General features: G+C 39.6%; 1 protein-coding gene across 2 annotated transcripts in view; it reads left to right on the top strand.

The window, feature by feature from the left end:
• LOC124299423 (annulin) overlaps positions 1-15,562 on the top strand; it is a 424,310-nt gene that overhangs the window by 312,237 nt on the left and 96,511 nt on the right. For both annotated transcript variants that reach the window (XM_046752645.1, XM_046752736.1), the window contains exons 7-8: positions 10,951-11,030; positions 11,140-11,284. In XM_046752645.1, coding sequence (XP_046608601.1) covers positions 10,951-11,030; positions 11,140-11,284 — 225 coding nt within the window. The remainder of the gene's footprint in view (positions 1-10,950; positions 11,031-11,139; positions 11,285-15,562) is intronic.

Here is a 15,562-nt window from a genome sequence, read left to right as displayed (position 1 = left end):
TCATCCTCCAGCCAGCTGACATACACGGGTGGTTCGAAGAGAACGTAAAGCAAAAAGTGTTGGCCAAGGTGGAAGATTTTCAAGAGAGAAACTGGTTGGTCGCTGACCAAAATAATCAATTTGACTGTAAATATCAACAAGTACGTGCCACTGCGAGGCGGTGTGTTCACATACACACCACTACCCAAAGATATTCAAGATAAGAAGGCTGTCGTCAACATCCGCAACAGAGACGCGTATGGCTTCCTCTGGTCGGTCACCGCAGCCCTCTTTCCAGCCAACAACAAAAATCCCAATGAAATTACTTCGTATTCACATTTCAGCTCAGAGCTACAATACGACGGTTTGCATTTTCCAATGTCTTTAAGATTCGTTCAAGGCCGTGAGAATCTTCTCGAACCTTCTGGAAGCTCTCAAAACCTGACACACGCCAGGATTCCCGGTCGTACGTTCGAGGATCCACGGGGACCGCTCGAACGCCTGAGGATTCACGGAGTGCGCTCGGTAATGCAGTTATCGATCCCGCTCGATGAGCATGATTTTCTTTACCGACAAAGAACACAACTTATCCCACAAGGGGTAATACCACGGCAATTTCAGGCATTTTTTACCGACGATCATGGTCATTTGGAGGATTTTTTACCGACAATCATGGTCATTTGGGAGATTTTCTTACCGACGAACGGTCGGCAGAGCACATTTTATCCTGCGAGAGTGGGAGTAACTTTCAAGGGTTTGCGTCTGGGCTGCGCGGAGCGGAAAAGGGTTTGAGTCTGGAGAAAATGTATAGGCGGACTGGTCGGCTTGGTCGGTAAAGAAGGTGTTTCTACGCAGAACTCTCCTCGCTATACTACTCTCAGATGTGCTTTCGTTATCTTTAGCGATATTTCGTATGTAGGGAAGCGCAATAATTAAACCATGTGACGGGGTGCGAAATAGAGTGTTTCAAAAAAACTGACTATTTTTTTTTCGAAGAACATTGAAAAATCTTCCGAGTATCCCTCAAAAATGACTTCGGTAAAATATGAGCTTCCAATATTGATATTTAGTGGTGGCGATTCTCAATTTTCTATTTCACATTTAAATAACATGAGAAGATTTTTTTTTCAAATTCAGAATTTCATTGCTCGAAAATGAATTAGTGTGAATATATAAACAAAACATATTCTTGTAAGAAATTTTACGCTCTACAAAAAAGATTTGAATAAAGATTTGCGTCAGGTAAGTCGTTTCGGAGTTATCAGGCCTCAAACATCAAACCGTTTGAAATAATGATGTTATTAATTTATAAATGCTACAAAACTGACTCATATTGTTGATTAATGAAATTTATTAATTATTATTTCATTGGAAGATACATAATTTCAATTTTAAAGTCAATAATATTGTGTATTCAAGTGAGATAAGTCAGTTTTGTAGCATTTATAAATTAATAACATCATTATTTCAAACGGTTCGATGTTTGAGGCCTGATAACTCCGAAACGACTCACATTACGCAAATCTTTATTCAGATCTCTTTTGTAGAGCGTAAAATTTCCTACAACAATATGTTTTGGTTATATCTTCACACTGATTCGTTTTCGAACAATAAAATTCTAAATTGAATAAAAAATTTTCCCATGTTATTTAAATGGGAAATAGAAAATTGAGAATCGCAACCTCTAAATATCAATATTAAGAGCTCGTATTTTATCGAGGTCATTTTTGAGGGACACTCAGAAGATTTTTCAGTGTTTTTTAAATAAAAAAATTGTCGGTTTTTTTGAAACACTCTAATATATATATATATATATTGTAACGCAAAATTCTGTGACCCTTGGATGAGGACTTACCGTCGACACTTTGGCGCGATTCTCCACTTATTCAGAATATCAATCTATAACAAAATCAATTATGTTGGGCGCCAGACGCGTCAGCGTCGATTTTCAAACAATAATACGAATCAATAAAAATAACACGAAACCGTACGAAAAATGAATAGAGAACCCGTTCTATGGCTGGCTAGGCTCAGGTACTCACACGAACTGGTAGAGTGGTGATATTCAAGGCAGCCAACAATAATTACAGAATTAAGAAAATAATAAAATAAAGAATAAACTCAAGTCAGAAGGAAAATGAACAGGTCGGTCAATCGATCATATACTCGTATTGTCGAGAAGGTTACATGGTTGAGACAGGCAAATGAAATGGTATCGACAGCGGTAGTTTATAAAATAAGCAATCGTTGTTCACAATAATTTCGGTAGAATAGAATTAAACGGTAGCTTCAAAACGAGAGACGGTAGTTAACAGAGAAAAATTAACGCAGGTCGGGAGAAGCGATATAATGCAAGAATTTACTCAAAACTATACGTCACTGAGCGACCTGATCTTACCCAAGGTACAAATGACGCCCAGAAGATTATTATTCTGTCAATTAAAAACGGGACAACTTTACTGCAATCGATAGAAAACAAGGTAACGATAGCTCAGTAGATAATACGACGAATTTACCGTAGATTATAACCAGTACGAGAGATTGACATTCTTTAACAATTTACAAAATCGGCAGCGTAAACGATCGACTAGATAACTTTCGGTAGAATTATTCATAAACGAATAGAATCAATAATTTATAATGATTACGGACCTGAGGAATTAAACAATGAATTCCTAAACATAACTTTTGAGAGAATACGAAATACAAAATTATGAGTGAGTGAGAAATTCGGAGAGTTCACAAAACAAAGAAATACACTAAATACACCGCAGTATAAAAGAATCAAGATCAAGACGCAGAACTTAACGTAACAAGATACGGAGAAAAGAATAACAGGCGAAAATAATATAAAATTGCCAATAACAATAGAAAAAAGGCGCGGTAATATTTAGAGGCTGATTCTACGCTCGGTTGTACTCCAAGGAACTCAATATACGATACAATAGGCACAAAAATAAATAAAAATGTAATAAGCATTAACAGAAATAAAATATAAGGCACACTACTATTACAAAAAAGTATGAAATGAAACGTAAAGCCAATAGGTCTCAAGATACGATAGAAAATACAGAAGTAGGCTATTAGAAATTCACAAATAACCAGAAAAATTATAAATACAAAAGAATTGATTATTCGGCAGTTACGAGGTCGCTCAGACACGAAGATAACACCGGCACACAAAAAAAAAAAAAATTCTCTGTACTTTTGACCGGACCCATCCATCTCTATGTATTTTGACCCGCTGAATCCGAATCCGAGGTCCGTTTTACCCCTATACCCTCAGATTTCGAGAAAACTTTGAAAAACCGAAAAAATAACGAAACTTGGCAGTTTTCGTGATATAAAAAATTCTGCGGAGCTGAACTAAGCATGATTTTCATGTTTTTTAATCCGTTGAATACGAATACAAAGTTTACATAGACCATCAACTGTTTTAAATGCAAGAAAATTGCAAAAAATTCTTGAAAATCTCGAAAAATTGCAACTATTTTCAAAAAATTCAAGGTTGTATGATGAAAATCGATTTTTAAATTTATACAAAGTATATTTTACATATTACTTGATTTGTGAAGTATGAATTTAAAATTTATTTCGCTTGAAACCTCGAAAAAGTTGAAGTGACTCACAAAAAATCTGCAGAAATCACAAAAAGTGCGATGAATCGCCTTTATTTCAATCCGGTCTTTGCTGATATCGAACCGTTTTGTCTTAAAATGCTTTATGTACAGCGTTTTCTTTTCGCTTTCGGTTTTCATCGGGTACATCTCTCTTCGGCGTCCAGCAAAGTCAGTTATACAAGAGTAGCTTTCAAGCATTTTTGATTTCTTATTTGGATGCTTGTGTCTGTAACCAGGCATTTTTTATCTCTATAAGTGCGGTTATCCGAAATTTTTGTAATTTTACAGATTTTTTGCGATTTACTTAAATTTATTTGGGTTTGAGGCCAAATAATCTTCAAATTTGTGCTTCAAAAATTCAATCACATGTGAAATATATTTTATTTTTATAAAATAATTGATTTTTACCATAACAACGTTAGGTTTTCGAAATTTTGAGAGGTTTTTTGCTATGTACATAGGTCCCTACGGACGTCTGGGCCGAATACGTTAGAGATTTATATTCAGCGGATCATAATACATGAAAATCATCATTGATCTAGCTGCATACAATTTTTTTTCATCACAATAACTAGATTTTTTGGAGTATATAAGAATTTTTTGCAATTTTCTTGCATTTAAAACAGTTTATGGTCTACGTAAACTTTGTATTCGTATGCAACGGATTAAAAAACATGAAAATCATGCTTAGTTCAGCTCCGCAGAATTTTTTATATCACGAAAACTGCCAAGTTTCGTTATTTTTTCGGTTTTTCAAAGTTTTCTCTCAATCTGAGGGTATAGGGGTAAAACGGACCTCGGATTCGGATTCAGCGGGTCAAAATACATAGAGATGGATGGGTCCGGTCAAAAGTACAGAGAATTTTTTTTTTGTGTGCCGGTGTAATTAATCACTGAAATCATGCAGTCACACGGCGGCTTACTACAACTCTAATCCGTGGACCATGATTCACACGAAGTCGATTAATACCATGAGAAAGAATAGAAATTATGAGCAACTTCGTAACGGTACAATACAGAGGCAGCAGCCTTACCATAACAGATGATCTCAGGCACACAACACTGAGTCTAATTTAAAATAAAACTTATGACATTAAATAAGGGAAAACAGGAAGGACGGAAAGGACTTCAATTTATAGGAAGAATCTAACGGTAGAGCAAAACGATAGTAAGATAGAAACGGTAGCGGTAGGGGAAGAAGGATCGAGAGCTTATATCGGGAGGATTCAGAAATTCGTAGCTGTCACTCAGCAGGTCAAGCGTAGAATAACAGGAGGTCGGAGTTCGGCTCGCCGATCTCGCGGTTGTCGTGAGGTGATTCTTCTTCCCTTTGATTGGTTGGTTGACCCCCACCGCAAATAAACCATCCCCCTGTGGCGAATATTGGTTACGGCGTGGTCATGCGTTTTCGAAGGTTACCGCTAGATGTGGCGTAATGTACTGCTCGTGATTTCGTCATTGACACCAACTCGTACGATTTAATAGCTGCTTCAGTTTACTGTCCAGGTTGCCTATCATCGGGGACTTCTTTGACAGAGGCATACACAGGGTGCCTCTCGGTCAGAATTACCGAGTGGAGAGTGACGCCTCACTGTTCACTTTCACCGGCTTTTGTACAGGCAGTAGCCGGCTGCCTATACCCGAGGTCGTGCAGTCAGACAGTTGGCTAAACCGTGGACCACGACCCACACAATTAGTCCTTGCCGATAGGAAGGCTGCGTCGATCCTCGAAACGATGGCTTTATTAATCTGGACGTAGTGGTTTGGGGTCGGTCCGGCACCAGGCCGGTAAGTCGGAAGATGGCAGGCTACGGTCTGCCCTTCACGCCATCCTCACGGCATCCGATAGAGCGGGCGGCTGGTTCCTCCTTGAGGAGCGGTGCCCTCGGCCATCGGGAGGATTTTTATCTCCCTGTTCACCGGCAGTCGAGGCGATACGGAAGGTTCGGGTGGATGCTACCCCGGTAGTAAGGGAAGTGCACCAAGGTAGCCAGTATAGTCTGATTAGACCGTCGGTAGGCGAAGTCGTCGAGAGCTCGAAACGGTGGATATCGGTCCCTCGGTGGTCGGGATCGTTGTCGTCCAAGTACCTTATTAGCGTGCGCGGAAGCGCGAAATACAGAATTTACAAAGAAAGAATCAGTTAAAAGTAGTTATTGCCTATTTTGTATCGAGTTCGGTTGAAGTACCCTGCTGAGGACGCATAAACTAGAAATAATAACGGTTGTGTGCCCTTGTGACGGGCGACTCTGAAACGCCACGTTACAATATATATTAGGGTGGTCCAAAAAAATCGACTATTTTTTTTTACTCTATACTCCGAAAACTTGGTTGGTAGAGACCTCAAAAACGTTCTCTCCAAGTATGAGCTCTTAATTTTAATAGGGAGGTCCTCCACCTCGCAGTTTTCTAATTTTTTCTCATGGTGAGGAAGAAAAATACACATCTCGGTATCTACTATTTCTGAAAAAAAATTGGTCTCATATTTTCGTAAGAAATTGAATTCTTTAAAAAAATGGTCTCTTACAATTTTTTTGTATACCTCACTGTTCAGAAGTTATCGAAGGTTGAAGTTTGATCATTTTAAGGTAGATGTCTTTTTTTTATGAATTAGACGGCCTGTCCGTCTTATTTGGCTTTCCATCGGAAGCAAGAATACAAAATGTAAACATTCTCCATCTACATACATTCTTACATATATAGTGTTTGAAGAGAAGAAAAATTCATATTCGTAGTAAAGAACTGTATGGGGCCAGATTCTCAGTCGGTGGGGTTATGGCCGCGCCCTCAATGTGCCGCCACCCTTTGTAGTTCAGGCGGACTGGCGGCACTAACCAACATCCTGACGACCTCTCCACACGCTACCACCCCAATCCCAACGCCCATCCTCGGCCCCCTCATCCTCTGAGCCTGCGTCTTCAAGGTGCAGGAGGTTGAACCAGACTTTAACCATCTTGACCTAACTGACCCCTTTTCCGACGATGAGCGATACTCGGAGAAGTGGTATGTGTACTATAAATAAATTAAAATGAAATTATAATTGATACTGTATGATTAATTTTCTTTTTATATCAGTAGAAGTATTAGTGTGTAGCACTTCAGTACCGATCTGCTTTGTGGTATTAATAATAATCCAACTCACATTTCGTTTGCTCTTTTGACAGATTTTGCAGTTCTTTTTTTTTACTGTCATGTTATTCTCTATGCGACCATGAATTTGTCCCAGCTCCAATCGCCGATGATAAACGTCGGTTGACCAATGATTGGGGGAAGGATGAGGTATCGAGCGAGGAAATAATTATTGGCTTTTTGGAAGCAACGTCGGAGTTCTCACTAAAGAAGCTTCGGAAGCTCGTGGGGGATGTACGGCCGGCCAAAGTGAGGCCAAACTGCCAGTATTACATGTATTATGTACTGTGACGTGGATTTTTCTGCACCTCGGTTACTCGGAGCACATAACCGGGAACTTACCGCGTGCACAATAATTTGGCGTCCGGCGAGGTATCCTTGATCTGAAACAATGTCGCGAAGTTTGTTGGGCGCCTGGCGTGATCAACACGCCTCGAAATCGATAATACGACACACCGCGACTATATGCTCGGTAGCTCAGTACCGCGGAGAGGGGAGGGGTAAATTTTGGGTCGAGAGAATTGCAACACAGGTACGCCAACGCGTGATGTGGCTAAATTACTATAAAATTCCAATGGTATATTTCTCATCAGCGATAATACAAAAACAAAAGAAATAAAAATAATAAAAAAAATAAAAAGAATGATAATACGACCACGCAAGTCGTCCTTCGCGATTTCAAATACAATGTTACTTTTACCTAAACTAAATAAGAAAGGTAGAAATACTCCAAATAAAATAAAAATAAAAAAAAATAATAACAAACAAAAAAAAAAAAAAAAAAGGTGAATAAATCTAGGAGACCTCTACGGCCTACGTGCGCTAGTCGCCGTCTTAACAATACCCTACTTCCTAAAAACCAAAAACAAAATCGGACTCGATGCGCTGCCCGTGAACGTCCTTTACAAAATGGCGCTGATCGCCAACTTAATACTAACTGATAATGCAAACAAAAAAAAGAAGAAAGAAAGAAAAAAAAAAAAATATGTATTGAATAACTAAAGTGATGCGAGGCTCGTCGCGACACCCGCGATCCTCCTCTAAAAACGCATACTCTTATCAGCACGCACCCGAGCTTCACTTCCTCGGCGACGGCGGGACGCAGTCGCGAATTCGAATGCTCCCCATGATTGCTCGCGACCTATACGAGAATTGAGGATGCGCCGGATGACGTGAAATGACCCCGTGTAACGGACTTCGGTCACACTCAAACTCGAGACAATAACGTCTCGGCTCAACCCGTGGCTCGACTCGATTTTCTGGATCCCCCGAAATTAACGTTACTCTCTTACGCGCAACTCAGGCTACGGTCACCAAGCAAAAGAATCGGCAAACGAACTTCGAGTACTTTTCGACACGCAAACTAAAAAAAGAAAACGGCTACCCGTTATCGGATCAGCCTTTACTCAATTACCCTCGAAATTCGATCGCGAGAATGTTAACAACGCTTACCGCTCCACATCCACTGTACGAACTGTCCGACTCCCTCGTGACGGCTCATACTTCTTTCTCGCAACGAACCACAAAAAAAACAACTTCTCAACGGGCACCAAGTACTAACGCAAAAGAAAAACGACTGTCTCGTCTCCTCGCCAGAACTAGAGTGATCCAGGATGGTCGCAACGCCGATCTCGTCGCGCTAATTTTTCGTGACGTCATCACCCTAAGAATGCGCAACAATCGATCGGTCATCGATTTTGGGGATTGCGCAACTTGCCGCGCACCTGTCGTCTCTACGCGGCGCAGAACTCAAGGCTAGATCGCGATGTCGTCTCCCGCGCAGCTGTACGTAGTCCTGGGGTTGGGCGGGGTGGTGCTCCCTCGTCGCTAGCTGGTGCCTCGCGGTTGCCTTGGTTGGGCGTAAGCGGGGAGAGCGGGGAGGCTGCGGCGCGCCGGCCGCCAGCGGGAATCGCGTCCGCCTTGGATTCCCTCGCTGCAGGGATCTGCGTTGCCTCCCCCTCCGCAGCCTCGGTGTCCTTCCCGCGAGATCGTCGTGGTTTCGCCTTGCCTCGAAAGATGTTCGGTGTCGGAGTTGGTCACTGGAGGGTAGCCGGTGCACTCGAAAAAAAAATAAAAACAAAAGCCTGAAATATCTGGGTCGCAATGCTCTATTTCGTCCCTGTCGAAGCTCGGGTGCGTGACTCCAGTTCTGGCGCTCTCTGAGATTATTCCGCGACTCGATTTTCTAGACCCTGATTCCGGGATCTCGCCCAGGGTTCAGGGAGTCTCTTGTAACGGGCAGGCCTAGCCGAACTGCCACGTTACAGTACATGTATTTATAGAAATTATTTTTAGGGAATGGGGGAATGAGATGACAGCCACAATGATAGATATTGAAGATAGTCATGATGATGGTGAACTGGATAGTGTGAATTCTATACATGATTTTGAATAATAAACTATAAATTATATAGAAACTCGCAATTATTCATTATATATTTCTCCTCGAGTACAATTTATAATATTTACGTCTTTCCTTTGAATAAATTTATACTGCAAGAACCGATAAAAGTTATGAAGATATATGCATACTTGTGAAACATTCTTTTTTTTTATATACATATAATAAATTTTATTTTTCTAGATGTACATGCGTGTAATTGTGTTCAATTCTATTACTATTTTTGTGCGTATTGTCTACATTTTTGGGTAGACAGTTGCATCTTAGACAGTATCGTGTCATCGAGGATCTTCGTCAGCCATGCTTTCTACTCCTCACCCTTGTCGTACACATAAGACGCATTTCTCACAATCTTCGGTACATCCGCCACAGATTTTTTACAAGTATTTTATAGTGTTTCGTGTTGATCAAGAGTTAGTAGCCCTGTATTCAGTCGGTAAGCTAGCCAAATTATATGACCATCTTGTCGGACCTTCGCGATTCTCGGCGATAAAAAACGTTGTCTTCTCCATCGATCGTTGCCAGAACACGTACCCCAAATTTCTTTTCGAACAGTCTTAGCCCAACGACATCAAATAACCCACTAATTACGCGTTCCGACATCTTCTTGATAGACAGATTCTCCAGGTGGTTGACGTGGTTGATTTTCCCCAGATTCATTGCGTTCTCGATGAGAGTTTCTTTTTGGACTAGTGAGAACAGTTTACTACGCAAAAACGATAGCACAGAGTGACTATTGGAAATAAGCTTACGTTTATGTAGTATTTGTCCCCACTAAAGTTTTCCACTGAACACAACCTGTCATGCATTTCGTGGGAAATTTCTTTCATAAATACCCCTATTCAAACCTGATTTATTAACAACGACATCAGATATTTGTGGGACATTTTTTTATGAATCGTTTTACATTCCAAACTGATTTATTAATCTTCAAATCTTCAGAAATATCTTCAGGCATTTTGCGGGCAAATATTTCATGACTCCCCTATTCCAGACTGATTTTTTTATATTGGCACCTATCGCGTTCATTATCTGCACTGTCTTATGTCGACATATTTTGGTGAAAAAGCCTCAAATCGTCATTTTCTTACACAATATTTCCCCATCGCTACTCAATAAAATCGTAGCCACCTTGCGGTGAAAGATTTAAACATCCCCCCCCCCCCCCCTCTTCGGTAAATTCAGCCGGTAATGCGGGCAGTGCCATCTATGGTAACAGCATCCTACGGTGAACACTGGAAACAAAGTGGGCCTGACCAGTGAAACAGCAACCGATCAATAAAGAGGGCAAAATTCAAAATATCCGCTCTTCCAACACTTTAGAATATCATTATCAAACTACCTGCGGGTAAAAACGATCGAATCTTTGTATCCAGAACTCTCGTATTCTATCTACTATGACAGACACACTGCATGCAAATCTTGGCATATTGCCAATCCACCGGGGTCATGACCCACAATTATAGAATCTTTATTGCATTGCGACGCTCGCTGCACGCTCGTTGCGCATTGCTACCCACACACTTACACGATTAATTCGAACGCGAGGCTTACTATGAATTAACCACATTTAGAATAACTGCTGAAATAATCAACTTATGTGATCAAAAGCTTCATGAAGGTCACATATTTCCAACTGTCGCTCTGTCGCATATTGTTCGAGAGTCCCTAGGCGAGTTTCGGACGTAATTGTATCCCTATCGACTTGTACAATAGCTTTGCTATACTATCGTTCTTTCTGATAATAGATATTTTAGTATCAGATGGAGATGTATTTTTAATTTATTTCTCAAATTCACAACATACTACGTATTTTCACAGAATTGGAAGATCTGTTTGCACAAAAGCAGTTGGAAAATGGGAACGTGACGATATCACAAATATGTACAAATACCCGGAAAGTAAGTAAATGCGTTAAAAAAAAAAAGTTAAAAAAGAAAACAGAATTCAATGCAGTAATGATTCATCCTGCATCTGAAGAACATAACATACCACCGTTTTCTGCTTCAGAATCGGGCGAGGAGAGAGCAGTCATGTTGAAGGCATTGCAACACAGCGCATCACTGTTCAGTCGTTATTACCTTAACGAAAAGTTCAATGATATAAAATTCGATTTTGAGCTCCGAGATGACATCATTATTGGGGAACCATTCACGTATGTATCTTTTTTTCACTCAGATATCGATTGAACAATGCTTTAGATTACTTTGAAGACTTTTATCAAATGCATTTCTCTGGATGTGAATATATACGCTCACAGGAATGTGGTGTATAATAATTTTTTCTCTCCAGAGTAATGAAATGATTTTGAAGTTTGAGATATATGATGCTGTGCGTGCGCTCGTATGGTCATTAAAACAAGTAATTGAGAGTCCAATTGATCCGAATGAGCTAGCCTGTGAACTACTCACGTGGACACATTTGGAGCTGAAAAAACACTATCAAATAAGATGCTACTCAGTTTTGAACTTTCTCATTTAACTAACCTAAACACTGCTGGATCAATCAAAGCAAAATCTGATGAGTTATGAGTTAAAAAGAGCCGCGTCGATTAAGAGCAGAGATTCAAGATCAATATCATTAAAATCCGTTCATTCATCGTCGAGATGTCATTGCACAAGAAATTGCACGACGCACACTCGCGCACACACATCGTGTTTCTACACAGGATTCATATCGCTCGCGTATAGAAAAGGTATGGAAATAGTATGTTGTGTAACAAGTGCCCAAAATAGGCAACAACTGAACGAGTGCGGCTTGCGGTAGAAGTCGAAGGCAAGTGTAACTAGAGCATTACAAATGATGGGCGTCTCGACGCTAAGGATTAAGTCAGTCTCTTAGATTCTTCAATCCATCGGGTATAGATTTTTGCACGAGACATCAGCACCACCAGGTGTCTTCACTTCTCATAGAGCTGTATCACAGAATGCTTAGCCGAATTTCTACTGACGTACTCCATGGCCACCGATACTGACAATGAATATCAGGGACAACGTTAACGATTGCCTATATTTTGAAAATATGTCTTTCATTTTTTGATTTTGTTATTGAGCATTTGAGCACCCACTGAGCAATCCACATCTTCATTACTATCGCACGGCGTCGTTCGAACAAGATCTTGAGAGCGAGTTTTGGAACCTGGTATGTAGGGTTTTGAGGAAATATTTCCAAGAAAAAGAACGATAAAGACGATTTTTCTTGACCTTGGTGAATTGTTGAATAATATTATTCTTGGATATGAAGGTCGTGAACATCAAAATACAAAACGTTAACACAAGAAAAGTGTTTTGATGTTCACGACCTTCATATCCAAGAATAAAGAAGAAAGAATAATATTATTCAACAATTCACCAAGGTCAAGAAAAATCGTCTTCATCATACTAACGGAATAAAACGTGGGAACCATGGGGTTTTTTCATGATATCTCGCTTGCATATGGGAAGACTTTGGCGGGAAAGCTGCTACCTCGGGCCACCATATCCGAGTCTCTGTCGAAGCTAAAAAACCACCGCACCTTTCTTTTAATCTGCAAGAAACGATCGATCTTGCCAACCCATTTAAAATTCCCTAAGCTTATCTCTAACGGTATTAGTTTTAAAATGTCTAAGTCGCGAACTGCTCACCACCATAATGTACACAAATTTCAAAGGTCGGTACTTAATCTCGAGATAAGTGACTCTCATGCGACCATCATTAAATATCAAAATATTTTGCTGGCGCTTGAGAACAATATTTTGATAGAATTACCTGTCGAGGTGTCAAAATAATTTTTCGACACACAACACTCAAAATTGGAACCGGCTTTCAATGCTTACAAGGCTTCTCACATCAACAAGCTAGCTAATCTTATTAAAAACAAAAAAAGACCCACTTCTAATCTAATTGACTCGACCTTTGAAAATTGGATTGTGAACCTTACTAATACGGAAATTCCTGTCAATGTTGCTGACGTTCTAAAAATGGGTCCCAAATATGGCATTCCTTTTAAGCCCCACCGCATTCCAACCAACAAACTTATCTCTGATTTTGAATCAAAGATCTCTTTTAATCCCTCTGACCGCCGCAATATGGCTCGGCTAGATTTTACAAACGCCTTAAAAAAGTTCATTAACACCCCTTCTCTCATTCACGTTGACAAGAATATCCTTGATAAAATTAATGAAACTAAGATCTTTCATAAACATAACCAGGATTGACTTTTCTTGAAGGCAGACAAGGGCAACACGACTGTTGTGATGAACAAACAAATGTACGACGAAAAAATGTTGCATCAACTCTCTAAGAACAACACCTACAAAGTTGTTAGATATGATCTGACTTGTACCCTGCAACAGGAAGTTAAAAAATTAACAATGGATTGGTCCAAAAGTAAACTCATTTCTGAACAACTTAGACGGCAAATTGCAAAAACTGATTTTTTACCACCTAGAGCCTACGGGCTGCCTAAAATTCATAAACCGGATACTCCGGTAACAATTATAGTCTCGTTCACAGACAGTCCTACCATCAATCTAGCTCGCTTCAACACGTAACAACATTGTCCCTCCTCTGTCACGTATAAGAGATAGTTTTGCTCTGGTCAAATCTATCAGGAACTTTCGTCTCCCACCTGATCATGTGTTGGTTTCGCTGGATGTTGTGTCATTGTTTACCAATGTTCCACAAGATCTAGCAATCAACGCGGTGAAGCAGCGTTGGCATTAGTTAGTGTACAAGATTCCTGTCCCACTTAATGAACTCATAAAAGCATTACACATCTGTTTTAAGGCTGCCATTTTTAAATTTAATCAGAACAACTATGCTCAAACTTATGGTTTACCGATGGGCTCGCCTCTCTCTTCAATTTTGTCGGATTTGGTTTTAGATGATCTTGAACAATATTGTCTCAACAAACTGGACTTCAAGCCTCCTTTTTATTTCAGATATGTAGATAACATAATCACAGCTGTCCCTTCTGATAAAGTTACTGAAATGCTATCTGTCTTCAACCAATTCCATCCGAGATTGCAATTCACCTCTGAAATAGAGTGTAATCATCGAATTAGCTTTTTGGATGTTCTGATCAATAATGATAACCAGCTCATCAAAACTGACTGGTTCCATATGGCTACCTGGTCACAAAGGTACTTAAATTTTCATTCTCACCATCCCCGATCTTACAAAATTGGAACGATTTATTGTTTGGTTGATAGAGCGATTCGACTTTCAAGTATGGAATTTCATAACAAAAATATGTCCTTGAATTATCAGGTACTACGTAAAAATGACTATCCAACTCGTCTGCTCAACAAACATATACATCTCAAATACGATTCCATCTTGTCATCGATCAGTTCCAACAATAATGATGATGCATCTGGTGCACAAGTTAATCAAAAAAACTTTGTTTCCATCCCATACGTTGCGGGTTTGTTTGAGCCACTCAACAGAATATTCTCTAAGTATAAAATCCAATTTGTGGGTAAAAGTGCACATGATCTATCCTCTATGTTTGATTCTGGTAAGGACCCTTTACCCCCGTGTATGCGTTCTTGTGTAGTCTACAAAATTCCCTGCAACCAATGCAACATGTCCTACATAGGTCAAACAAGTAGGCAACTACACACCAGGATAACTAAACATAAACGCAATATCCATGAACATGAGGATAATTATACTGCACTGACGAGGCATGCCATCGATTTCGACCATTTATTCAATTATTCTCAAGCCAGAATTATTGACGTTGAACCATTGTATTACAATAGGTTGTTGTTAGAAATGTGCAATATTGTTGCATATCCCAATTCTGTCAATCGAAGACAAGATATTGAACATCTGAGTACTATTTACACCTCTGTGATACACCCATCGTAACTATCTATTACCAACTGAGCTTGCTCTCGATTTTACCTTCTTAACAAATTCTGGTTTCTATTTAACCCGTTGACTCTGTGCTTGCTCTGATAATGACTGATATCGGTCTCCTCCCACTATACACTGGACGTTCCACATGTTCAAAAGTGCTCCATACTCAAAGCCTAAAACGGTCGCTGTGTGTTTTTATTAAATTAACAATAAAGATGAATGCTTGGGAGTTTCGTATCGCTGTCGTAGTGTTTTTTTGTTTTTTTTTAAAAAATGAACTTTTGTGTTTTATTCGATTATTCGAACACGCATTCACTACATACTAGTGGTTCCTTTTCTTCGGTAATTGAAAGTGTCAGTTTATACCAGGTAATTCCTCTCATTTATATTTGCATAAACATCCCTGCTTATTACCTAAACCTTTCATATTTAATTTTGTTATAACTGAGTTGTACATTATTTTATTATTTCTGTTCGTGACAGATGTTTTAAATAAATTTTTCTGAGGAGGGCCCCCATCAGGGCTGGAACGTTAACACAAAAAAAGTGTTTTGATGTTCACGACCTTCATATCCAAGAATAATAT

The sequence above is a fragment of the Neodiprion virginianus genome, chromosome 1 (genome assembly GCF_021901495.1).
Source record: "Neodiprion virginianus isolate iyNeoVirg1 chromosome 1, iyNeoVirg1.1, whole genome shotgun sequence".
Taxonomy (NCBI): Eukaryota; Metazoa; Arthropoda; class Insecta; order Hymenoptera; family Diprionidae; genus Neodiprion; species Neodiprion virginianus.
Note: the sequence above shows the minus strand (reverse complement) of the source record. Positions and strands in the feature narration are given on the sequence as shown.